Genomic DNA, 27,923 nt, shown 5'->3' on the forward strand with positions numbered 1-27,923 from the left:
TGGGGGGTGAAGCGGGGGAGGGGAGGGAGCTGAGGCTGCTGGCGCCCAGGCCGGGAGCCAAGACGAGGCTGGGTTGGCACAGTGAGGAGGCAGAGTCTGGATTCGGGCTGTGCTACAGGGAGAAACTGGGCAGAGTCAGCCAGAAGCAGATGGGCCATCATTCCAGCCTTGCTGCTCGCCTTCTCTCTGCCAGCTTATCATTGAGGAAAATCACTTTCTGCTGCCAGGGAGAGCGATCCACCATCCTGTGCTTATTGTCAGCAGGAGTCAGAGTCAGAGGGGCGAGGGACTGACATTTACGGAGCTCCGGCTATATGCCGGACGCTGGCTGGACAACTGAAATGAGGATTAGTTGGTACACAGCTTGACGGAGCAGGACACTGAGGCTTAGGGATGTGGCTGAGAAATACCCCAAGTCTCACAGCTCATAAGCAGCAGAACTGAGATTCAATTCCCTCCCCATCAGCTGGACCCTCAAGCCTGGTACCGTGACCGTGGCTGCCTGAGTCTGAAGATTCATGCTCTCCTGACCTGATTTCCTTCGCTTCTTTTCTATTCCTGGGTTCATACTTTTCCCCATTTCCCACCTTGCATTATCACGCACCTCCCTCAGCCCACCGACGTCCTCACACTGACTGACTTCCAGGCACTTTTTCAATCAACGCTTCTTTTGGCATTTCCTACGTGACTCGCTCTCCCGTCCCATTTCAGCTAACAAGCACTCGTTATAAGCCCTCACAGAGTATAGGCCACCAAATGCCCTGATCAAATTAGTTCAGGTGGAATTTCTAGAAGCAATAAGCAACAAGACATGACAACTCCAGGCAAGTGAAATAGGCTAATGGGATAGAACAGTGCAACTCAGAAACGTGATGAGCCACTGCCCACCAGTAGATGTCACTATAGAGACACCCTAGGGACGTCGGAGAGGCTGCAACTATAGGCATTCCTATGGTCACCAGAAAAAACGGATCTAAATCCAATTTCTGTAAATGGAAGCCTTTTATAAAGGAAGACTGCTTCAGTTTTGTGAATAATTACAATCGATCTGTTCTATAGGATCATATTTTTGCTGACTATATCAGATTTTTAAGAAAAGCTATACATATAAATTCTTAAATCTATCAGAAGAAAATTCCACATCACCTTTGATTTCTTTGTGTTAATTCGTGCTTCGAGTGCTTTAAAAATGACTTCTATTTTCTGCTTTTAGACAGAAGGCAGCTGCTAATGTTTACAGAAAATAATTCCAATTGATTGGGTTCTCTTAGCATGAGAAAATGGAATTTTAAAATCTTACTTCACAATCATAGGACGAACAGAACTTGTACAGGGTACCCTTCAGAAGCCACATGCAGTTGCTAAACAATGTGTTCTTTGTTCCTCACAAGTCAGTAATAAAAGAGCTATACCATCCCCTGGGCGTGCAATGAAATTAATGTTTTTAAACATTAAAATGACTATAAATTTATCCTAATAAACGAATCCAAATGAGCTTTTCTTTAAGAAATCCCATTAGTTATTCAAATTCATGAACTGCCAACCATAATTTGTGACACCACCAGTTTTGAACATAAAAGTCACAATCTGTGGGCAGAGGGCACAGCATTTAATATATTTAATGTAGTCTTTCTAGACACCTCTAGGTTTTTAAAGTTGTTTTGGTTCTTGTGATGGTGATGGTGATGGTGGTGGTGGTGGTGTGCGAGGGCATTGTGTGTGTGTGTGTGTGTGTGTGTGTGTATGTATGGTTGATGGTATGAAGAGGAGATCAAACCACAAGAGAAAACATGCGATTCTGCCCAGTTTTGGAGACTGTCACGTTCCTTAGGGATTTTGATTACCGAAGTCACTGTCACCAAAGAATGACAAAAACTTGTGTTGCCCGTTGCAACGGACTGAATGTTTGTGTCCTTCCAAAATTCATATGAAAATCCAAACCCCCGCTGTGACGGTATTGGGAGATAGAACCTTTGGAAGGTGATTAGGTCATGAGGGTGGAGCTCTCATGAACGGGGTTAGTGCCCTTCTAAAAGGGACCCCAGAGGGCTCTCTCACTCTATTTCCTCCATGTGAGGACACAATGAGAAGTTGGCAGTCTACAACCCTGAAGAGATCCTTCATCAGAACCTGACCATGCTGGCACCCTGATCTTGGGCGTCTAGCCACCAGAAATGTGAGAAATAAATTTCTATTGTTTATAAGTCACCCAATCTATGGCACTTTGTTTTAGCAGCCCCACATGACTAAGACATCTGTTTATCCTTGTTTGGTTTATAACTCATCATCAGAGCATACACGTAAAGGCAGGGATCCCGTGCTGTCAGGACACCCTCGCCACGGCTGGCCACTCACTTGGGATATGGTAACAGTCTTTGAAGTTTTCTTTGACGCGTCCACTCCTCTGTGTGCAAGCGAAACGTGTTCTTCTTTATCTTCTTCAGGACTTGGGGAGTCAAAGATATCAGGGCTTGAAAGGGAAGACTGGATAAAGCCAAAAGAAAATGCTCTTGTCAGAATTACACCTTAGCTGACACAGCCTTTGTTAACATAATGCAGTGTGCCTTTCAAAGCACTGACACTTCTATTTTGTTTGTCTCCTCATTATAACCACGGGGCAGAAAGTGTGCTATTATCTGTGTGCTAGAGAGAGTGCTATTATCTGTGTGCTAGAGAGAGTGGCAGAACTGAGACTAAGATTTCCTAGACCAGGGATCTTTTTTCTATGGGATCTTTCCACTGATGCCCGTTGGTCATTTCATCCATTTGAGCATCTGTCATCCATCTTTTCCTGCTCAGAGCCTCTCTCTTTTTTGTAAACATTTGCTGCCGTGTGCCAAGCACTCAGCTTGGTACTGAGCTTAACAGTGACATGCCAGACATGGTCCCTACTCTCACAGGGTTGACAGTCCAGTGGGGAAGGACACACAGGTGGAGAGGAAGCTGCCTCTAACCTGCCTCTCCTCCATTCCCTCCGGATCCTTTTCCAGAACCACCAGGTCTATTGCATAGTGAAGTGTCTAAAAGGACTTGTCTGAGAGGAAACCATTTCCGGGGGCAAAGGATCACTACCCCTGCGGATCAGTGACCAGCGTTTCTGCAGCCCCAGAGAACAGCCCTGCCTGCCAGCACAGCAAGCTCACGTCTAATTTGGTGCCTGTGGCTAAAACGCTGCCCTCATTGCTGTGGACAATCATTATCCATTTTGGATTCCATCTTTGCTAAGGTGTACTTACAGAATGGCAGCATCTCTTGGTAAAAGATGGGGATAACACTCCTACTCTTTCTGCCTCGCTGTGAAGATCAAAAGCTGGATGAATGTAAACCAATTCACTGGAATCACTTGGTCAAAAGTGATTACTGTACTAGAATTTCCCTATTTTAGGACAAAGCAGAGGAAAATAAGAGTTCCTGTGGCAAGGAATCTTTTTAAACGAAGAATCTTCCAGAGATATCTTTAGGTGAGTTCATATTCAGCCTTACCTCTATGCCTTCTATCCCTGTGGTGGGAAAATAATCATATTCAGAATCACTGCTTGGCACCATTATAGAAAAAAATCACAGTTACAAATACTGTTTGTTTTCTTCTGTTTACTTACTAAGCAATACATGTAGGGAATTTTAAAGCAATGTTTTAAAATGAAAAGGTCTTGTTTGTTAATCTTCATTTAATCTGAAAATCCAATTACCTAGAATAACACCCGCCTCCAACCAAGCTTTCTTTTAATCTAAGCTTAACTACCTTACAATGCCTGTATCCTTTCATTTTGAGATTTTATTCCAAAGGCGGTTTCCTCCTACATAACCTATGATTCATGAGCTGCCAATCAAAGCTTGCTCTTTGAATTTGATAAACATAAACAGCTCAAACTAGGTTGAGAGGCCCCAGGATGGGGAGTCATGACTAATGTATTTCCTCCATCATTCCCTCCAATGGCCTTTTAGGAATATGTCCACATCCACCAATCGCATTTTGCTATGAAAAACCTACAGGTGCTAACAGGAAGAAGAGTAAACATGAATTCAATGTACATATCCATATGGGGATGGATAGGAATGAAGGGAAGCGAGTACAGTAATTATACTTCTTTAAAGCACAAATGTATCCTGCTGTTCTAAGTCCACGAGTAAAATTGTTCCATATCAAATGTCAAACTTTGAGCCACCATTGCCATAAGCTTCCTGTGGTCAAGAACCATGTACCTCTTATTCCCAGTTGCAGCCTTGGTACCTGGCACAGAGCTTAGCCTATAGGAGATGCCCATCAGTATTTGTTGAATGAGTGAATGAATCAATGTGTAATCTAAAAGTGCAGAGAAGATGAGATGCCTTTACCAGGTCTCCCCCAAATATATACAAACTCTCAGACATGGGATGTAGGGACCAAGGGTGGGATGGGGGGGTCGTAATTCAAATTTCTCTGTATTTAATTCTGATGCCTCAAGGCTCTCTAGATCTTGAAAAGTTAGGAAGGATTTGGAGGGGAAACAAAAATGAGGAAGGATTTATAGAGAAGATATGGGAGGTAGGATTAAAAATTTAAATACAGAGATACTAAGAAGCAATTAAATAGGCTGTGTGTTTATGAGGGTGTGGAGAGGTGAGAGGGAAAGGGGAAAGAAGGTGGTATTGACACAGTACTCTATATAAGAGTGAAAAAGTAAACCACTGTTTCAAGTCTTTCTCCCCCAAAGATGGTAATACACAGATATGTTTCCTACAAAGAGAAAAAATAGGATGACTCAAACCACACTTCCAGACCCAGCGGATATGAGAGAAGACGTTCAAAGGAAGTGGCGTTCTTTTTCTTCTAAATGATGACCCCTTAGGTAGAGTTAGTAAAAAGTGTCCTGGGAAACCTGACAAAGGTTAATTCCCTGGCATCTGGGTGAAGGTCCAAAGGCCTTAGTCCTGCATTCCCAGCAAGGACAAGGCAATCTGATATATAGAGATAAATAGATAGACAGACAGAGATATACACACACATATACACTGCTTGCAGAAGCACCAAGATTTTTCTACAATGACATGCGCTTCAGTGTTTATGATGAATGGAAACAACATAGATGTCCAGTGACGGCGCACTGGCTAGATAAACGCTCATATATTCCCAGGCTAGAACTCTAGGCAGCCATTCACTGTGACGTGACGGAAGGATGTGTAATGACAGGGGAAAGGTGTACAATGTAAGGGGGAAATGCAACTTCTAAAGCCACGTGTTCTGTGCGATCCCATTTTTGAAGAAATAAAAGATCTACAGCAAGAGGTTAACAGTTCTTAGCTTGGGGGAGCAGGATTACTTACTTCTATTACTTTCTTCTTTATGCATTTCCTGCTTCAAATTTGGTACAATAAGTGTGTTACAGGTTTTCTAATAAGAAACAAAGTTATTCAAAATGACCCAAACAAAAACTTCTATGGGTTATCCGGAGTGTTCTGACTGTTGTCTCCTGCATGACCAGGTGCCTCGTATGTTTAAAACCCATCTCCTAAAGGTCTGTGCGGGGTTCCGTGGAGGAATGCCAAGGACGGGGCTTTGAGAGAAAAAGCCTGGGCCACTGCCAAGTGCTGTATAGCGGCAGATCCCTTTCTTTTTCTTTTTTTTTTTTTTTTTTTAAGTAAAGTTCTCTTTTGTTCACAGACCAAACCAGCCTTGCTCTCCTTTCCCACCAGAAAACATGCCATTTTGTTCTTACCAATTTCATTTTGGGTTCAAACAAGAATCCGTCTGGAAGGAGAGAGAAGGAAAGTGGGACTAGGGGTTCCCCACCTCGCTGGCAGATACACAGAGAACAAAAAGAAAGAATCACTGCTTGATTCCAGAAGACTCTCAAATCACTTCTGGCCAGCAGCGTATCTCATGACCGCCCTCTCCCAGCGTGTCCTCGAATCAGCTGCTTGCAGAACAGTCCGTAGCTAGAGTCCCTGATCTTTCCTGCCTTCCAGCTGTCGGCAAGCGAGGAGGCACTTACGGACGTCAGGGACTGGGACGGAGGCCTCCTCCCCGTGGCTTTCGGTCTGCTTGTGGTAGGGTGACTGAGTTTCTCAGTAGATGACACCACGGAATCAAACCCTTCTAGGTCTAAAACAAAAGTAAAACAGATTTTTTAAAGAGCATCAACAGGAGTAAGGGAAGGTTCTTATGCCATAAGCACCTCTCTTCCTTAATAATCATCCTTTAGGTCTGGATTACGCTTCATCGTTTATGAAGGCTGTTTACATCCTTTGGTTATCCCATCAACGTGATTCAAACTGAATGAAAGAAATCACCTCCTCCTCGGTCTAACAAGCTATTATGGAGGAAAGAGAAACGTGATTCTTCTTTCCCCCTTCAACAGCTATATTCATAAATCTTTAAAAGCTACAGAAAGATGAGTAAAGGAGGAATCCTCTTTTTTCCACAAATCCAAGTCCATTTTGGTAGATAAAACATTCTTGCATCACAATACTATAAGCAGTTATCTCAAGGTACAATATCCTTGCGCAAGTGAACGCCGGTCGTTGATTCCAGAAGACCAGAGAGGGCGGCCTCCTTCTCTGGCTGTACTGCAATACTCTGACCGTCACCCTACCATTAGATTCTTAACCCCCTGGAGATGGAGAGCAAGCTTCTGTTTCTCCAGATGACTCACAGAGCCCCGGACCATTCTGTTTCCAGAAGCATTGCTCAATGGACAATATCAGTCTGCTCACTCGCTCACTCGCTCCATTATGACTGAGCAACTACTCTGTACCTCACACACAGCTAGATACTAGGGCTACCCCAGTGAGCGTGGCAGAAACGGGTCTGTCCTCAGAGAGCTCCCAGCTCTGTGACTGACAGATGAACGGAGCATCTTCCAGCCAGATCGGCACTGCACCTGGCATGTGTCCAGGAGGAAGGCCTTTGTCTTCACTTTGCCACCTCCTTCAACAAACGATCAGGCCAAGGGAGTCACCTGGTCCTACAGAGTCCTAGGGATTTACACACCAAGTGTAGATCTGTGTATGATGCACACAGGGATGGCTGGCAGATAGGGGCAGACCCTGAGACTCATTACTGCTGGTGAACGGGGACACGCCATCTCTTCCTGACAGGGAGACTGCTTCGCTCGCCATGCCAGGCGCTGCCTTCCCAAACCGTTCCCATTCTCCCTCCTAACAGAGCCCCGGTTTTCTTTCAGGACAATGTGCCCAGCAGAGGCACGTCTGGTCTAAGCCAATGATGGCAATCCCGTTCCTCTTTGCCTGTGACTGGTTTAGAGGTAGCCATGTAGCCCAATTTGGATCACTGAGAAATAAAAGGAAGTCTACCGAGAGCCACTGGGAAAGAGATTTCCTCTCTGTCTAGAGAGAGGCAAGTGAGGCGAAGGTCATTTGTGTTGCTGCTTCCTCTTCCCTCCTGCTTGGGAAGCTGTTGTGCAAGGATAGGATGCCTGGAGCTGTGGATAGGTTTAGTGTCCTTATAAGAGGAGAAAGAGACCGGTGCCCCCTCACCTCCTCCACCATTGAGGACACAGTAAGAAGACAGTGCCTGTGAACCCGGAAGAGGGCCCTCAACAGACACAGCATCTGCTGGTGCCTTGAACTTGGCCTTCACAGCCTCCAGGACTGTAGGAAATACATGTCTGCTGTTTGAGTTCTCTTATGACAGAACTGGCAGACTAAGACAGGCATGAATTCTGAGCTAGGTTGTCTGGGTTCAACTCCCAGCTCCACCACTAGCCACCACCTGTGTATCTGGCATGTTTCTAGCCTCTTCCTGTTACTTCTTGCGGCAGTAGTTTTCAGCCTTTTTCCTGCCATTGTGCAAATGGCTAACACATGAGATGGATGCTCTTGGAGATCTTGAGGATAGCCGAGCAAAACAAATGGAAAGAGCTTGGGTGACTGACCGCCCCAATGAGCCACTCACCCACCCTGAATGACCAAGTGTCCAGGCTTCTCACCATCTGAAATGAATAGCCCCCTGTTATTTCAGCTAATTTTAGTCAGATATTCTTTATTTGCAACTGAAAACATCTTAAACTGCCATAATTGCAAACATGCTGGCTCAGGACAGAAAAGATAAAAATGATGTGTGTTTTTCTTCCCTCCTTATTTTGGGGAGAGCTCTTTTGTTGAGGGTTATCATAGACGGTCTGGCCGTGTGACAGCTTTATTCTATTAATGAACAGTCAGGTGCTGTCGGCAAACTACTTCCTTTAGTGGAAATATGCAAAACCAAGCACAAGTCACTGGCCAGGACAAACCATTACATTACACCTGGGATTATATTACATGACTTTATTTCAGCACCTGGTGAATGAATAATTACTCAACATGAACTCATTTTATCAGGGCAAAGCAACTGTAACCACAGGTTAACTCTCTGAAGAGACGGCACAAGAAAAGTATCAGTGGTGCTCTGAGGCCAAGGAGCCAGTCAGCACCCAGCGCCAGAGCGAGGCTCCTGAAAAGGGCCCCATCTGGCCAGCCAGTTCAGAGAGGCTCGGGGCAGGCCTCTCTAGAGCCCGTTCACTGGCCTGACCCTCTCAGGAGCCTTCCCTTTAAGAGAATCTTTTTTTCCTAAAAGATTCCCCTTGAGACCCCACCCCAGGACTTGCCTCTACCAATTCCACCTTGTTTGAAATTGAAATTACCAATTACACACTTGGATTGATGCCAAAAGCCATTATCTGACATTAATGTCCCCCCAATTAATTTTTTTAAATCGACTTTTCTCTGATTACAAAAGTAATACGTGCACAATGCATAATTTTTAAAAGCCATAAAATGGTAACAACAAAACAAAGTCAACTATAATCTTGCCACCCCGAGGCTAGTACTATTACTATTTTGGTATATTTCCCTTCAGGCTTTTTTCTATAAATAGATAGCCTAGTTCACATGCTATGTAGTATTTCATTCTGCTTATTTCACTAAACATTATATGCCATGAGCTAAAAATCCTTCATCAATATTTGGATTGTTGTAGAATCTTCTATTGCATTGCAATTCATGATTTAGTGAATCAATCCCCTACCGCTGGGTAATTGTTTTCAAATCATTCCCCCTCTCTGTTGTTCTTTTGTTTTTAATTAAGGAAAAGTGCTGCACAGATATCCTTGCACGCACTCTACATCCGGTGAGTTTAGCGGGTTCCTCAGCTGGGCCCTGGAAGTAGGGAATGAGACTCAGGGCAGGGAGGCCTGCTGGTGGGGAGGTGGGTGGAGGACACGAAGCACACGGGGCTGGGGAGGGGGTGTGCCAGTGCTGAGGGCCTTGGCTGGGCGCTGCCAGGGGCTGAGACCAACCACCTAGGTCATGGCTCCATCCTGGAAACAGAAGCCAGCTCAGGAGGCAAAACCGGAGCAGGCTGAAGTGATGAAAGAACAATTAAAAGCCTGCTGGCTCCGGTTCTCCACCTTGGCTGCAGAGCGGAGCCATCTGGACAATTAGAAAAAAAAGGCTCCTGCCTGGACCCCACCCTGGGACTGACTGGATTAGTCTGGGGCGCCGTCTAGGGCAGGCCAGGCTCTCCGTCTCTCCAGGTTTATTGGTTTGTTAGTAGCAGCCACATGCAGGAGTGCTGCTCCAGAAGAGACTGGGGGTGGGGAGGGACAAGCCAGGACTTGCTCACGCGGAGGAGAGGAGAGGGCGCTGGGGCCGAGGGCCATCGGGTGAGCGGCAGATGTCCCAGGGCCGGCCCGGTGAGGCGTCGGCCGCAAGGCTCCTCACAGGGTGGGTCCCCTGCCGACCTGGTGTGTAAGCAACAGAGGCGATCAAGTGGCAACCAAAGGCTTGGGTGACCACTGGTGATGAGTCAGAAACACAGCGGCTGGAGAGAGAAGGAGGCACTCGAGGGGGCCGAGCATGCAGAGCGGGGTGGGGGAGGGGAGCGGCTGGGATGGCCGCAGGCCCCCCTTAAGATGGACTCAGCACATCCCCTGGTGTGCAGGGACAGACAAGGTCACAGCCAGGAGACTTCTGCTGGACTCCATCTAGGCTCCCTCCCCACCCTCCCGGGCCCCGTGAAATAGTGAAGTCCCAGGGGGAGCTGAGGGTTTGACAACGTGTGAGAGAGGGGTCTCTCCTAAATCACACTTTCGAAATGACTCAGAGGTGGCCTGGTGTCTGTGTGACGCACTTAGACTGGGAGCCCCAGGAGGGCAGGGACCCATCTCTGTGCTCTCATAGCCTAGCGCCTTCCTGGGGCAAACATGCTTGACATTCTGTGAATGGAGGAACAAATGAACACACCCACGAATGAACCAACTCTCAAGAAAGAACTCTGATTGCAGGCGTGCAGTTTACAGAGGTGGCTGCTAGCGGGCAGTGAGGCAGCAGCTTCGGGGTGGAAGGCAGCCTTCTATGCCAGGGCTGCAGAGAAAGCCTGGCCGGCCCAGTTCGTTTCACTGGCTGAGGTCTGCACTAAAAAGTCCTGCACGTGCTGAAGCCTGGCCGCACTCAGCGAGCACACTCAGCCAGAGTCTCCACGGCAGGTGGCCCAGAGGACTGCCTCGTCTCTGTCACTCAAGAGTAAGAGGAGAGGGACTTCCCTGGTGGCGTAGTGGTTGGGAATCCGCCTGCCAGTGCAGGGGACACGGGTTCGAGCCCCGGTCCGGGAGGATCCCACATGCCCGTGCGCTGCGGCTGCCGAGCCTGCGCTCTAGAGCCCATGAGCCACAACTACTAAGCCCGCGTATCACAACTACTGAAGCCCGCATGCCTAGAGCCCGTGCTCTGTGGCGGGAGAGGCCACTGCAGTGGGAGGCCTGTGCAAGGCAGTGAGGAGTGGCCCCCCGGCTCGCCGCAACTAGAGAAAGCCCGCGCGCAGCAACGAAGACCCAACACAGCCATAAATGAATGAATGAATGAATAAGTATGTAAGTAAATAAATAAAAGAGTCAGAAGAGGGCCGAGTCCTGCAGGGGAGCCGCACTCTTAACCTCCTCATGCAGACTCAGCTACACTGAACTTTCTACATTTGAGCTCATAAAAAACACTTTTGGGAAACAACAAACAAAACCAAAGTGCCGGAAAGAAAAAGACACACCAAGGATGAGGTCACTCGATGAAACGGGAACCTCAGACCTTGAACTTCGACTCACTTCTGCTTTCTGACAGCGAAGGGGGAAACTCTTCAGCACTGTAACGCGAATTTTCAATGGCACAGAGCACGCTCTCATGACTGGTCGCAGTAGCTGAGATTAACAGGATTTCCATGACTAACCCGTTGTGGTGCAAAGAAAATGTCCCAATTTTCATGGTAGTTTTGAAATGAATCAGGCTGAAACTTGATATGAGCTTTCTCGCCTGGCTAGGAATTTTTCCCCTTCATAAAAAATGGTTTTAATGCCCATAAGCCAATCCAAAACTCTGGCAAATGCCGGGTATTTTTTAAAAGTTAGTTTCATACGGATGAGAGGCCCTTGGGTCTTCTGATACTTGGAAGATGAACCCTCTGCAGACATACAGGGATAATTCATGTTGGACACAGAGTCGGCTTGGAAAGGCCTTTGACTCTTCATGGCACACAGAGTTGCCCATTTTCCATGAATTTAAGTCACAGCCTATTTAGTTCAATTAGAAAATGTGGGCTCATTTTCCATCAATGGGAGGGATGGTACCAGTGACCACAGGTGACCTAAAACACATCCACTGAAAACACGGAGGAGAAACAGTCAAAAGTCTGAGATGGGCCAGCTGTCACCAAAGGAACTGCTTGTGAGCTCCCAAATGGCTCTGTTTATTTATTGTAGCTCGCTGCTCTGGGCTTGAGAACGAGTCCTAGAATGGAAGTTTCCTACATTTGAAGCCTGGCATTGTCGCTCCCTCCCAATACCTCTGGAAACCACCTCATCTCCTGCATGTCTCTGTCAAGGATCCTTAAGTCTGCTGGAAGTTCGTGCTTGGAACCGCTGTAATGGATTTCTCAGTCCAAGTCCTGTACCACTCCACAGGCTGGCTACCACCAGAGAGAGATGTGTAAAGCCCAGATCTGAGTACGTCCCTTCACTGCTTCAAGTCCTTCCTGAGTGCCAACGAAATCCCAGTGCCTTAGCATGGCCAACACACCTCTGCCCCTTGGGTGACTTCCTCTTCTCCCCTCCCCCTCCTTTCCTCCCTTCCCCTGGAGACATCAAGGCTTGGCTTGGCAACTAAGACCTCTTCCAAGAATGCAGACTGCACCCTAAAACTGACCTGAGCACTCCCTAGACACTCATCACACCAATCTCCGCATTTAGCACCCTGAACTAACAGTCCTTGCCGACCTATCTGTCTCCCTTACCCGCCAGGGAAGAAGCCGTGGCTCTTATCTCTGATTTTCCCAGGCCTAGCATCATACCTGGCTTGCAGTGAGTGTTCAAGAAATGATTATTGAATAAATGAACAAACAACCTTTCTGGGCTTCAGTTTTCCCACCAGAAAAAAAGGAGAGCGTTATCTGAGCTATCAGCTTTGCAGGGTTATTCTTTTGTAAATGAGAGATTATGTGAAAACCCTTTCAAATCACGCAGGTAGAATTTTGCTTTCAGACACAATTGATGGAGTTGTGGGATTTGGGAGCAGAGATTTAAGAGGAAGTCTAACTCTTAGAAAAAAAATAACCCGTGAACAAAATTTTTCTTTTAAGATTTAAGATGAGAAAACCCTAAACCCACAGGGCCACAGGTACCTCCTCTACAATGAAGAAGCATCTCAAGGTAGTCTGGAAAGGAGAAAATCTCACCCTGCGTGTAAATCCTTTGACTAGTGTGGAAAATCTGTGCAGACTACAAAGACGGGCCCATTATTAGGGGTCAGTGAACACCTGTGTTAGCTGAGTCACCAACTGCAAAATTCTCATTTGAGCAATGATTAGATTCTGCAGGAAAATAAGCCCTCCAAAATGTGTATGGATGCAGCAGATTTGCTGCCGTGTTTTCATTTATCAGCCAGGTGTGAAGTTTTCAAGACACAAGCTGCTGGGAGTAAACAAGTTTGGGCTACCGGTCAGCCACCCGACTCCTCCACCCTTCACACGTGTGTGCTCATTCAATCCTCACAAAAACCCAGGCCGCGCAGGCTACTCTGTTCCATAGAGGGAGAGATGGAAGGTCAGAGGTTAGACAACTTGAACAAGGTCACAATCAGAAAAACGGCAGGGCCCACACTCAGATTCATGCTGGTGGAATTCCTTCCACTACAGAGCACTGGACAGACAGCAGGAACATTTGACCTTCCTTCTTAGCCAACTGATAGTGAATTCTGAGAACTGTTTCTCCATCAAGAACAAGAAAAGATGCCAGGAAATGTAGTGTGTGTGTGTGTGTGCGTGTGTGTGTGTGTGTGTGTGTGTGTGTGTGTGTGTGTGTGAAGAAACCACTCTATGTTCTGATAACAAGCTGCCTTTGTTCTATTTTATTAAAATGTGTTTTTAAAAGGACCAAAAAGGGGGCTGGTTTCCTTAAAGAAATCTCTGGCAAGAAATGCAACGTGTTAGGCAAGTAAAGGAGGAATGTTTGGCGATTCAGTACAAAGCAATTTTTACATGGAAACTTGTAGCTCAAGAATAAGAGAGGGAGATAGAGTTTATTTACTCATTCACTTAATCAAACATTTATTAAATATCTACTGTGTGCCAGGCATAGTGAAAGTTCTGAGAATAAAAGTACCATCACTTTATATCAGCACTATCCATTAAAACTTGCTGTGAAAGATCCTTTTTGACCCACTTCCTAGAGAAATGGAATTAAAAAAATAAATAAACAAATGGGACCTAATGAAACTTCAATAAACATGTTAAAAAAAAAAACTTGCTGCGATGACGGAACCGGCTATATCTGTATTATCCAATATGGTACCACTGGCCCCATGTGGCTACTGAGCACACGGAATACAGCTAAGTGTGATGATTTCAATTAAATTAAATTTAAATAGCCACATGGGGCTAGTGGCAATGAAGATCTCTAACGTGATCCTACATCACACTATTTCTTCTCACATACGCTCAGTCGCTTCATTCAGTCCATATTTCCTAAGTGCGTCCTATGAGCCAGGCTCTGGGCTAGGCATGGAGGGGGATGCAGGGGTGAACGAAACAGCCATGGTCCCCGCCCCACGGAGCTCAGAGCCCCCTGAGAGGGACCGAATTTTACAGACATAATTACAAATTCTGCTAGCTACTATGAGAGACAGGTAAAAGATGAAATTAGCAATGATAGCACGGTGACCTAATTTAGATCAGCGGAAGGGGTCTGGGAAGGGGTTGGGGCGCACCTTACTGAAGTCTAGCGCTGAGAGGTGAAGTTTCATGTGCATCCATAGCAAACAGTGTTAAGGGGGGAAAAGTAACATTTCACTTTTGCATTCTTTTTTTTTCTTCTGATATTGGCTACTCATTTTTTTTTACAACATCTTTATTGGAGTATAAAGGTTCTTCAGAACCTTTTTTTTTTTTAGATTCCATATATATGTGCTAGCGTACGGTATTTTTCTCTTTCTGACTTAACTTCACTCTGTATGACAGACTCTAGGTCCATCCACCTCACTACAATTAACTCAATTTCATTTCTTTCTATGGCTGAGTAATATTCCATTGTATATATGTGCCACATCTTCTTTATCCATTCGTCTGTCGATGGACACTTAGGGTGCTTCCATGTCCTGGCTACTGTAAATAGTGCTGCAATGAACATTGTGGTCCATGACTTTTTGAATTATGGTTTTCTCAGGGTATATGCCCGGCAGTCGGATTGCTGGATCATATGGTAATTCTATTTTTAGTTTTTTGAGGAACCTCCCTACTGTTCTCCATAGTGGCTGTATCAGTTTACATTCCCACCAACAGTGCAAGAGGGCTCCCTTTTCTCCACACCCTCTCCAGCATTCACTGCTCATAAATTTTTTGATGATGGCCATTCTGACTGGTGTGAGGTGATACCTCATTGCAGTTTTGATTTGCATTTCTCTAATGACTAGTGATGTTGAGCATCCTTTCATAAACATTGCTCACTACAGACCCAAATTTGCTATTGAAAATGATTTAGTAAATAAAAAATGTATTTATTAGAAATCAGACTTACGCTATCATTCACAGGAATGTAAATAGGCACAGCCTTTTTTTAATGCCGTTTGGCAATATCTGTCACAAAATGTAAATGTGTACACCTTCAGATATTACGCTTTAGAAGTTAACCCACAGCAATGTTTGTGTACGTATAGAATGACGTATTTATGAGGCCAGTGGTGTTCGAACTGTTTACCAGTGTACCTCCTAAAATAAATTTAAAAAACTATGTACTCCCCCCAACAGGTTAAGTTGACGTCTAAAATTTTACACAAGTTTTAGTCACAAAGGATATAATTTCTGCTATATTCTAAATATTGCTATTTTAAAATATAACTATTGCTGTCTTGACTATATTCAATATAAATTTGAATACCACAGCAATTTAATGACCATCACCATCCACTTTTAAAAAATCATTAATAAGCTTTTCCCTAACAGTTGGAAATTCTGAATCATTCCTTTCCCTCTTTGAATTCATATTTCCATCATACTTCCACCACTGAATTTTATTCTAACGCAATGTTTTATGCTTTTGTTAATTTTGTCCATTGTTAACTTTTTCATCTTTTTCTGCTATAGGAACATGTATATAAATTGAGAATTATAACTTTTTCATTTCCTGAAATCATAAGGCTCCAGGTGTAAAAATTACTTTTTTCTGGATTGAGTTATCCTTACAATTATTATTACTATGCAAATGATCAAAACATATGTATACACACACTACTCATTTTGATAAGGAATTTAATAGCATAACAAAGTAGAATTTTATTGGGCTTCTCCCACAGTCACTTCATTTGTATTTGTATGACTCTTATCACCAGAATGACACGGTTTGGTATCGATTCTATTCCTATTTTTCATTTTATAGATGTAAGTGCCAAGAAACTTTGTTAACACAAAAATAAGTAGATAGGAATGGAAAGAATTTTGTTATCACAATGTCACTTAATTCCGTGAAGTCCTTCCAAGTTACATACCAAAAATCAGACAGTGGTCTAGCATCATCAAGAACTATTTTAAACTATCTATCGATGAACAACTCAGTGGGTACCTCCTTCAATTTTGATGGAAGCAAATAATTAGAAACCAACCGACTTGTAAAAGGAGTTTTTGTCCAGTCAATAGAGTCTTTCAGTTTCTCAAGTCTAGCACCAATCTCAGAATTGTCTCTGAGTTTGCACCAGGGGTTTTTATACCCCTGGAGCGGGCAAGAGATTGGCTGTGCCATGTGAGGTGGGAGAGGGTGAATGGGAAAGGGGAGTGAGAAAGGAAAAGCAGCATGGCACCAGGGCTCTCAGGAGATGAGTTTGAAGAAAGGGCACATAAGAAGATGAGGCACTGTCCATGGCCTGAGAAGTCTCCATGGTCCCCCAAGGTTCATGTCGTCCTATTTGCAGATCACTGTCCTAGGGTGGTCTTTGCAGCATTGCTCCTAGTGAATTGGTTACAGTAGAGACATGCAATGGAATATCACGTAGCCTTTAAAAGTATAAGGTTGACCTACGTGACTTATGTGGAAAGATGTCAAACATACATTATTTAGTACAAAAGAACAAGTGTGGACTAGAACTGTATTGTATTAACATGATCACATTTTTAAAACATCCAACCATCCATCCATCCATCCATCCAGTCACAGAAAGACTTCTAAAGGTGTGTACGACAAATTAACAGTGATTACCTCAGGGAGAGGCTGGGATACCAGGGGACTTTCACTTTCTAACTTCCTGAGTTCTTTCATTTTTTGAAAGTGAGCACCTTTTCCCTTTGTAATTGGGAGGTGGGGAGCAGCTCTTTAATATAAAAAGCCAACTGAGCAAATCATATGAAACGATATCCGATACAGCTGTCAAAACCTCAGCTGATTTATGTTATGTGTTTAACATAAGAACTTTCCTATTTTCCTATTTTCCAAGAACAGTAGTCACGGCAAGAATGTAGGTTGATACTTGGTTCTTCTCTCTATCTGAACTGCAGCTGTACCAACTACAACTCAGAAAGCGCCTGTTTTGTCTCAGCCACGTCACACCATGTCTATATTTTACAACAATCCTCTGAGGTAGGTGGGCATTAGTAACTAACCCTGTCATAAAGAAGAGGAAAAAGGAGCTGAGACTCACTCAACCTGGACTGCGGAGCTACGAATTCAAATCTGAAGCCACCCGAAGAACTGGTATGCATTCACGACAAAGTTATCCCCAATGCATACATAAAGTGCCAAGAAAAAGAAGGTCAACATTGCAAGTCTCTCAGTAAGTCAAATGTGTTCAATTTTTAAATTGGAGATTATATCCTTTCTACCAGGCGATGGCATTTGTTTTTTAAAATGTGCTTCATTAGTAAAATAAAAACCAGCAGGCCCTCAAATTAGGCTTTTTTGGGGGGGCGGGGATTGGGGGTAAGTGAGCCTGGGAAATTCCAAAGATCATGCACCACCCCAGGAGAAAGGACTCACGCCTGGGGAGGTGGAGAGTGCTACTACAGGGCATCGGGAAGCTAAAGAAAGATTCTCTGGCTTGAAATCAGGCCTCCCTGTTCACTGACACCTCATCTTAGCTTGTCACCACCAGATCCAGTTTCCTTCTAATGGGGCCCCCAACCTCACTCTGCAAGTGCTCAGCACTTTTCTCTTTTAATGAACCAAAGGCAGTGGGAAGCAGAGCGGGCTGAGGTTCCCAGACCATGCCCTAGCAAGAGTCCATGGCTAGAAGGAGTCTGATAACTCAACTTTCCTCCTTAATAAAGGGTAGTTTGTCTACAACGCTTTTAGTATGACAAAGGGGTACTTGAGCATCGTTTTCTGGCAGGTTATGTATCCCTCTGGATATTTACAAGTCAAAGAGAAGCCATAACAGGGCTCTGCCAATCCCTGAATCCACAGCCAGTGGGTGGAGGGGGCATCGCAGGCCAAGTAAATGCCACGTGCAACCTGAGAGCTGACTGTCACCTGTTCCCTTCTTGCTTCCACATTCATTCCCACCTCAGAGGCCTCAGTGGGGCCCACTGCGGATGTAACACAGGATACTACATACGTCTCTTTGCTGTGTATAGACTACTTTGAATCCACTAGGTGTCCCTCTGCATTTGTATTCTTAAAGCTGAAAATGGTCTCAGAGTGTACCAAAAGCAGAGGTGTTTAAGCAGCTGGGCTGAACGAAGAATGCCACGGCCCTGACCACAGAGAGGGAGGCGACCAAAGTACCAGGGGAGGGCACACCACCCCTGCACACAGGTGAGCTTCTGGGGCTGGCCACAAGTCCACACAGCTAGTGGGCACTGTGACCCTCTCCAAGCCAAGACCCATCTGAAGGATGCTTGCTGCACACCCAAATGCCCCCCACCCAATCTCACCAGTCACTCACTCTTGCTCAGGGCAGGCTGATGGCTGTGGGTGGCTTGGGCAGGATGACACTGTTCGCTCTCTGTGTTTTAGAATAATTCACACCCCCAGATACATCACTTCCAGGAGGTTATGCAACACTTATGATCGTCACCCCCACTTGGATCTGCTTAACCTCCACCTGTGTTTGTACAGTTGTCATGAAACTTTTCTTACTGGCACTTTGAATGTTTATTGCTTTTGTGTTTATTGGATGTGATGGGGTAAAAGTAGTCTGTGGAACCCATCAAAAGTAAGCATGAACCTAATCAATGCGACAGACTGCCAAAGGCCAGGATTGCCTTGCCGGGGGCCAAGCAGGCAGAGGTGAGCACCTCAGTTTTGGTCTGGACCGATGTTTCCAACTGTGTAGATGTGTCAGTGGAACCCTGACACAGCAGACTCTCGGAAGTGCTGAGAAGGACAAGGGCTTGCCATCAACCCATCTTCTCTAAGACGGTGAGGTGATTTGGAAACCAATGCCGGTGGCCAGATTGGCCTCCTTTACTCAGCACAAACCTCGGCTGTGAGCCCTAAGAATCTTAGGCGAGAGGTCGGGAACCAGGGGAAGGGGCACTGGACGGGGACGTCCAGGCGGAGAACCTCTTCTGAGCCAAGGCTAAGTCCTGAAGGGCGGGGAGGAAACCAAAACCGGTCAGAGGGACTGACTAGGTCCAAGACCCAGCAATCACAAGCTCAACCTGTTTCACTTCCTTGGTATAAAGCGTTTGACCCTAAGCACAATCTCTTTTGCCTTCTATCACCACACTTGAGAAATGCATAGTGCTTCGCAAATCATCCTGATACAAACTGAAGTTTGGTCATGACTGGTGTCCCTGAATAGGAGCCAGAGCCCCACACATGCACACCCCACAGCCTCATGTGCAGATTCGATGGTGACATAGCAGGGACCACATCTTCCTCTCCTCTGCACGGGTAAGGCCAGCCACCTTCCTGATCCCAAACACCATGTCTGTCTGAAGGTCACTGGTAAAGGGACACTGTCTGTAACAGTGAGCTGTGGCTCTCAAATGAAAGCTCTCACGTCAGAGCAACTAACCTCAAGAGAGCCGAGAGGTGCGGCTTGTTCACACACATGCTCAGCCAGCAGCCCTTCTGGAACACTCCAAATGTCACCCATGGTGTTCTTTAAGACAGGCAGGACACAGTATATGTTGTCCTATTAAACGCGAGAAATTGCTCAATGACCTGAAATGCTACAAGGCCCAATAACTGGCTCTCTAGTTCCAAAAGGGGAAAGTTAAAATATAAAAATGGGGACAGAAAAACCAACAGCCCAAAGCCTGGGATCTAACTCTTCCCCGAAATCTGTCCAAGAAATCCCAAGAAATGGTTTCTTATGGCATAAGGCAGAAATTTCAAATAAGTTAAAATTTTAATCACTTGTTTATAGAGGTTTGGTGTCATATTGACAAAATTTTGTGTTACTGGTCACTATTAAATTGCTTTATACTATATACAGTCTTAAGCTTTACCACACAGATTTCGAATTTAGCACTGATTAAATTTCATGTTTGTTGTTGTCCTTTCATTTAACATCCACTTAAACACTGGGTATTAAATCTTGGCAGAGTATCTAATCCCAAACATAACACCCTTTCTGTATGAAAATCAGATGCAAATTATATCATTTTTTTCTAGGGCAAGGAGAAGGAGGATGAGCGTTCTCTCAAAGGTCGTGGCAACTTCCTTGGTCCGTGCTTAGGTGAATAACTTAAATATATTTACTTTTTTGTATATAAACTCACAAGTTTCCAAGAGCTCTGAAACCATTTTCACACTCCGTTTTATAGAGATTCTCAGGAAATTAGATGGGCCATCCCAGGACCATAAGGCTGCACTCAACTGAGGGGACACTGTCCCTATCCCAGCTGTTCCTAACTCACCACTGGATTCTTGGCACTGACTGGGCTTTCTCAACTTCGGTGCTATTGACAGTGGCATCGGATCAGTCTTTGCTGCAGGGGCTGCCCTGTGTACTGTAAAATGTTTAACAGCATTTCTGGTCTCTACCCACTAGATGCCAGTAGCATCCCCACTCCCACCTCCACCCCAAATTTGGGACAATCAAAAATGTCTCCAGGCATTGCCAAATGTCCCCTGGGGAGAATGGTTGAGAACCACTGATATAGACCAACCTCATATACTGGAAAATTTGGGCTCCACGGGTCAGGGGGAACTAGGTTCAAATCCAACTCTGTGATTTACCAGTTGGTTAACCTTGCCCAAATTACCTGACTTTCTTCATTCCCTGTCCAGTCCCTGAAAACAAGAGACATTACACCTCCCTCACAGGGCTGGTGATGATGAGAAATATATAAAATATACCAAACGTCTAGTAGGCACCCGGTGACTATTAGTTCCTTCTTTCCTTTTGCTCGCTCGCTCCCACTGCTGTGATTTCACCACTAGAACCTCAGGACAACAGTAGAGGGAGATGAAGAGAGAGAGCGTATGCTCTTCACTGCACTGGAGGAATGATTCTAACACTAGGACGTCATACCCACAGTTATGTTACTCAGAAGAAACTATCACAAATTGTACCTCAAAGAGGAATCAAAGATTATAAAGGCCTGTTATACCCCCAAATATTCTTAGAAAAGCACTCCTAAGTCTTCCAAATGCTTTGTGATTATTCTATCACCACAGCTGCGACGATACGTATCAATGCCCAGGTGGGCCCCAATTTAAGAAAACTGTGTAAAACAATACACTTATTTAACACCTTGAAGGAACTTACTTGTATTACAAAATGATTCCACTACAAGCTTTTAGAGAGCTTCCTTAACACACCTAAAACATAATCCTATTTATAAAAGGTTGGTTTATAGACAACTCAGAAACACTAACATAGTGGCTATTAAATAGATATACAAAGCTGTTTTATAAAGTGAGGCAAAGCTGTGTATATCTTTTTTGACATTGAGACCTCAAAGTGAATGCTCAGAAAATTTCAATTAGCTCTCTTTTCTTTTCAGTAGCTTTACTGAAGTATAATTTAGATACCATAAAGTTCATCCATTTTAAGAGTACAACTTAATAATTTTTAGTATTTACAGAGTGTGCAACCATCAGCACAGTCCAGCTTCAGGAGCTTTCCAGCACCCCAGCCAAAATCAATTAGCTCTTAATAGCATTCCCAGGGCATAGGTAGGGAAGTGCTTTTACATTTCCTGGTCTGAATGAACCACAGGCCAAGAGGCATCGGTGAGAGATCCGAGAACAAGTTGAAGTTTGCCTTCAAAGCTTCCAAACCAGTTCCACATCCTAAGACCATAGACTGTAAAGCTGGTAATACTTGGCCCCAAACTGACTGGCATATGAAGTGTGGGTCTGTGGGGTCAGTTGAAAAGATAGAGGGGAAATCAGCTTCCTCAAGTGAACAGGGGTGGTGTCCATGTAAAGAGACAGAAGTGGGAAAGGTATGATGAGATTTGAATAGAATGGAAAACAAGAGTCAAAACAAAGAAGGCAAGCAACTTAGGAGGAATGAGAAGGGCTTTTTTTTTGAAGTCAATTAGTTGAAACTAGACGGCTCAGTTCCCAGGCTGCTTCGCACCTGGAGGCCTGTTGCTATGTGCTTTAGTGTGAAAGGAACGGAAAATCTCCGTAGCATTGAAGTGTAACAATAAATCCCACCATGCCATGGGAACTACAATATACTACTTGATAAAAGTAAATGTTATGGCACTTGACTTTGCGGCCTCTAATCTCCCATTCAATCGGAACAGAGATTCTTCCGTCAGCAAGAGAAAACCAGACAATTTAATTTTCATTTCTGTTCATGTGCAGGCCTGTGTTGGAGCTCATCCATGTTTCCTATTATGTTACTTGAAATATGGCCGCATAGTTTGATACAAACAGTATCTCAAACTGACATCAACAAGTTAGCTTTGGACCAACTGATTTCATTCTAAATTATCTCGGGCTGACAGATGCTGGTAGCTGCCCACACGAGATCTGAAAAAGCCATGCTCTCTAATTTAATATGATAATAATTTAAAATTATAGCTTTATTAAGAGGAAACACAGATTTATTTATAGCTAACAACGATGATTTCCAATGGCTTTCAAGGCTGTATTCTGTTATTCGCGGCGGCCCGCATTCGGACAGCTTCAATTGTCTGAAACACTAACAAAACATTCTGGTACAAATAATTTCCTTCTTGATTCAAAACAATGAACAAATGCTACAAAAGCAGATATACAAAAGCAGCCCTGAAGAGAGCCAGCCCCTTGGCAATGTCCTAATCTTGACCGACCCATCTGCAAAGAACATTTCTGCATCTGGACCTAAGACACTTTGCTTAAAATCCTCTCCTCCGTTGGCCCCTGTGATGTTGCAAGAGCCCACTTTTCCCTTAGATGAGGGCTTTGCACAAGGTTTAGTCTTCAGTTCTAGGTCCTTCTTTCTCTTTTTTCATGGTAAGGATTTTATTTATCTTCTTGACTTTATCGCTTTTAAGCAAACAACAACATTAATAATAAGCACCTCTACCTTTTGGCAGCTCATCAACTGACTTTACATAATTCTGGAAGGCGAGGTGAGGAAGCTTAGAGAGATGTTAGAACTCTTTATAGAGAACGAAGCTGAAGCTCAGAGAGCTGGTGTAAGTTACAGAAGGTCACCCAGCCAGGAAGCAGCAGAATCAATAGCACTCAAACCCAGGTCTGCAGACACCAAGCTCTGCCCGCCGCTCTGGCCTCAGCCTCCACCTTCAAGTCCTCATCCAGCACTGACATGGGACATCCACCCAAATCTCAATGTCAACATGCTTAAATTCATCACGTTTCCCCCCAAACCAGTTCCTCCTCCGGATATGCTTATTTCTACCCAAGTCATTTCCCCCCACCAATCAGTCACCCAACCCTAAAACCTCAGAGCTAACAAATCATTCTCTCCTCCTCCCAAATCCCATCTGTTCCCGAGGACCAGCGATCATTCTCTCGCATTGCTGCTTGCGCAGCTACCCCTTGTTTCACAAGCCTCTTCTGAGCAGCTCCACTCTGGCTCCCTCACACTACCTCTCAGGCGAACTATCAAATAACCTGACTCCCTGACACCCACCTTCCCTTCATCTGATTGGTCCCACAAAGCTCCATCACTTATTATCTGAATTTTTAGACCCGATCATGTCACTTCAGTGTCAACCATCAAGAGCTCCCACTGCCTGCAGAAAAAATTACAAATCCATCCCTCTCAAACTCAATCCAGCCCCGACTTACATTTCCGGGTCAACACCACCCCTCCACGTCAGCGCAAGCTCTCTGCCGCAGCCAGGCCGACCTATGCTCAGGTATCAGTCCTCTCCCTGTGATTTCCCTGCCTCTGCCTCTGCCTCTGCCTCTGCCTCTGCCTCTACCGAAGCGAATCCAACTTCCAGATCCAGGTAAGTCTGTCCCCCTTCATGGAGCCTGCCCTGACATCCTAGGCACCAAGGAGCAGCCCGAACTCTGATCAGTCTTACTTCCTACCACTCCGTCAGCATTTAGACAGACCGTCAGTGTTACACTTTCCATTTGCCGTCTTAGGGGCCGCAACAGACCCAAAGCCCCTGGAAAGCAGGGCCTGTGTATGAGTGGTATAACCTTGCACTTGAGCAGTAGGTACTCAAGGATTTAGTGGTTGCTTACAAGGCTGCCAATCATCATTTCTGGCAATGCAAATAATATATACATTAAATTATTAGCTTAGGAATTATAGTCTTCTGGGATTAATGTCTTCTTGGCAAAATGAGGGTGAGCCACACCTCAGCATCTCTTTCTGGGTGCCCAGATACATACACAGTACGAAAAGCTTCCATAGGCTAACCCTCCCCCATCAACGTCCCCAACGTTTCCCAACCAGCTTGTCAGTGTTTTCGTGACCGCCACCTCAGCCATCTCCAGACCCAAAGAAAACAAGGCTCAGAGGCCAACGCTCTTGACAAGCAAGGCACGGCCCTGTGCGTCCTGGAGGCGGGTGATACCTCCCTTCCTGTGGCGGGCCCCGTGTGACCCTCACTGTCAATTCGCCAACGGGCCAGCCTGCCTTAAAATGGGGCCCAAATGTTGAACCACAGCAGTAAAACCAGAACTTAATCAGGCTCATTCTGGTGCTTCCTTCTCATTCACGGCCAATCGCTGCTCTGCTCTCCTCTGCCCTTTAACCAAGTCCAAAGCTACAGCAGGCTAGTGTTTCTACTATTGCATCAGCCCAAGCTGTCAGAAGCTCCTGGTCACGCTTCTTGACTGTGCTTCTCAAAGGCTAAGCGAGGATGTAAAACAGTTTCTGGAACCAGGGCAAACACTTTTGGTATTTACGGTCACGACATATCCTACTCCCAAGCTGTCATAAGATCAGACCAGACACTGCAGGTCAGCAGTTGCAAAGATGCAACTCTATTAGCAGGTTCAGAAGAAAACTGCACCCAAGAAAGAGTAACCCCAGGCGCTGAGAATGCTCACGTTGGGCGCCCTAGTGAGCATTCGCTTACAAGGCCTGCCAGCTGTCGGACGTTTGTTTCTAAATTGAGCGGCCAATGCAAATCATGCTGGAACCTTCCACGACAAATCAATCCTTGATAGTGGCTGCCAGAGGTTAGGGAAGAGGAGTGGGGAGGGGCGCGTGGTTAGTGGTTATAAAACGGCAACATGATAGATCCTAGCAGTGAGGGAAATGTTCTGTATCTTGACTGTGGTGGTGGATACACAACCCTACACGTGACCAAGCTGCAGAGAACTAAATACACATAAGTACCACTACAACTGAGGAGTCTGGTGGGGTGTATCAATGTCAATATCCTGCTTGTGACCTTGCACTACAGTTCATAAGATGCTACTGCTGGAAGAAACCGGGCAAAGGGTATGTGATTCTCTCTGCACTGTTTCTTACAACTGCATGTGAATCTCTAATTATTTCAAAATAAAAAAATGTAACTTATGAAAGGCCAAGTCCAAAATGTATCCCTCTCTGTCATGTAGAATATGAGAGTGCTAACTTCTGACCATGACAGGTACAAACAAAAGATGTAAAGCTGAAAGAAATGTGGTCCCTGAATCTGGATTTCTTAAAAGGGCTGTCACCCCATCACACCAACAGAGGCCTCAACCAGCACGCACTTGACCGCACTCCACCCACGCACATCCCCCCAAAGCCCTCTGCCCTGTTTACCCACGGACTCGAGCTACCTTCCCATCTGTCACATGGTGGTATCTTGACCTCAGGAAAACTCACTCACGTTCTGAACTAAGTGGCAATTACCGCATCAAAGCTCATTTTTAACTCAAAGTCAAAACACTTAGTGCTGTGTCTACAGTGAATTCTGCCATGCTGCATGTCCACCCATTCACCTTTTTAGACTAAATACATAAATTGCTGGAAAATATGAATATAAAGTGCTAATGCCCACTTCTCCAAAAGGTCTGTTCATCATTTTTTTTTTTTTTGCGGTATGTGGGCCTCTCACTGTTGTGGCCTCTCCTGTTGCGGAGCACAGGCTCCGGACGCGCAGGCTCAGCGGCCATGGCTCCCGGGCCCAGCCGCTCCGCGGCATGTGGGATCTTCCCGGACCGGGACACGAACCCGTGTCCCCTGCATCGGCAGGCGGACTCTCAACCACTGCGCCACCAGGGAAGCCCCAACATTTCTTTTCATGAGACCTTGCAAGGAATTTTTCCTAAGGCCGGGGAGAGTAAAAATCCCAGGCGTTCTGTTTTCACGTGGAAACCACCATTACTTCCCATCTTTACAAGACTGCAATATCTAAAACCAGCTGAGGGTTGTTAGCCTTGCATTTAAATGGTTGTGTTCGTTCTCATCAGGCTGGTGGAAGGGGCAAATCAAGCTCTGTGGTTCTTTTAAAGTTTTGCAAAGAGAAGCGAGAATGCTCTCCCTACTCACCGATGTCATTGCTGCGGTCCGAGAGGTCCTTGTCCAGGATGCCAGAGATCGAACTGCCCGCCAAGTCGATCTTTGGACCGTCACCCCTGCATTAAAGACACAAGTCCGGGCATTTAATAACTGGCGTGTGTCTTTGTCATTTCGTCAGCTTTCTCGCTGCACACAAGTTAAGGAGTACGCTGCATGGGGGATGGGTCACACTGTCGCCTCTGGGGCTGACCAGCAGGGGCTGACAAGCTGTCCAGCCACATGGGCCGTGGCGCAAACCGGCCGACAGACTGGAGGCCCTCCCCTCCCACACACATTTTCAGAGACGGCTATTTTAATAACGACTGTTCAGCAATGCACCTTCAACCACAAACCCTCCTGTTGGTCCACAGGGTGCGACGTAGGGCCCGCTCCTGCCCCATGGCCAAATAAGCACCAGCAAACGATAACCAGGAGCTTCCCTTTTAAGGAGCCAGGAATTTAGCCAATGTTGCTTGTCAAAGGTCGGCTACTTTTAACCTTGAGAAAAAGGGTTTCTGGCCTGGAGCGGAGGCACCACCCAGGCTGTTGACAGGCACAGGTGTCAAGTTGAGATCTGGCAGCCTGAAAGCTGGCGCTGGGGCATGGGCCTGTAAGATCAGACAGCTGTTGGGTGGGTGGCCCTGTGCCCATCAGGACACGAGAGACTTCCCTCTCTATCTGGGCTAGGAGCAGCCCTTTGGGATGATGGGGACAGGCCTCCAAGACGATGAGAGAAGCAGCCACTCATGCGTGGGCAGAAGGTTCCTCCAAATCCCTCCAAACGGGCAGCTCTGGGGACCCTTTCAGGCGGATGAGACCTGAACAAGATTATCCAAGGTCTGTGATGGCAAGTGAAATAGGAAAAGATCCTTGCCCTTAAAATGAGAGATTCTTGTCCATGAAATGAGAGGGAGAAGCCAAGTAGTTGTTCCCGGGAAAGCAACAGAAGTACTCCATCTCACAGCCCCCTGTGCTCACCAGGCAGCCGAACTACACAACGAGTAACAGATTTATTCCAGGTGGGTATTGTCAAATACCCACCACGCTGGGGGTGATGAGCGGGCCAAGCCAGGTCGTACCTGCTCCGGAGGGTCTCGTGGCCTAAATGGGAGAAAGACACAGACAGACAGCCCCGAGCCCACATGGCACAGGCTGGGTAAGATACAGGCACATCCAGGTCTTAAGGTAATCAAGAACTGGGTCAAGACAGAGATCTGCGGGGTGCGCTGGGAGCACACAGAGGAGGCGGCATCACAGTTGGGCCTTGGAGGAAAAGGGACAGAGGACGTATCAGTAAGAGGCACGATGGAGCAAGGACCCAAGGGTAGATGGGAGTGCCCAGTGTGGCCGGGCTAAAGTCTGAGATCCTCAGAGAGCAGTGAGAGGAGAAAGGTTGGCAAAGGTCAGACGGTGCTGGGCTGAGTCTCTCGGGGTTCAGTTTGCCTGGAGGCAATGGGGACAGAGGAAAGCAGAAGCTGGCGACCTGTAAACCTGGAGGTAAGGGGCAGACTTCTGGATTCCCCATCCAACAAGGGGTGATGGGGGTGGCATTCAGCGAGACATGCATATCCTCGTGACAGTGGAGAAGGCCCAGTAGACAGAGGTCAGCTTCC

At 45.9% G+C, this 27,923-nt stretch overlaps 1 protein-coding gene across 2 annotated transcripts in view; it reads right to left on the minus strand.

Moving 5' to 3' along the window:
• SH3KBP1 (SH3 domain containing kinase binding protein 1) overlaps positions 1-27,923 on the minus strand; it is a 254,503-nt gene that overhangs the window by 7,103 nt on the left and 219,477 nt on the right. For both annotated transcript variants that reach the window (XM_024737998.1, XM_024737999.1), the window contains 3 exons: positions 26,302-26,387; positions 5,973-6,082; positions 2,356-2,484 (listed from right to left, as the gene is read on the minus strand). In XM_024737998.1, the coding sequence (XP_024593766.1) occupies positions 2,356-2,484; positions 5,973-6,082; positions 26,302-26,387 (325 nt within the window). The remainder of the gene's footprint in view (positions 1-2,355; positions 2,485-5,972; positions 6,083-26,301; positions 26,388-27,923) is intronic.

The sequence above is a fragment of the Neophocaena asiaeorientalis genome, unplaced genomic scaffold (assembly GCF_003031525.2).
Source record: "Neophocaena asiaeorientalis asiaeorientalis breed wild unplaced genomic scaffold, Neophocaena_asiaeorientalis_V1.1 scaffold324, whole genome shotgun sequence".
Taxonomy (NCBI): Eukaryota; Metazoa; Chordata; class Mammalia; order Artiodactyla; family Phocoenidae; genus Neophocaena; species Neophocaena asiaeorientalis.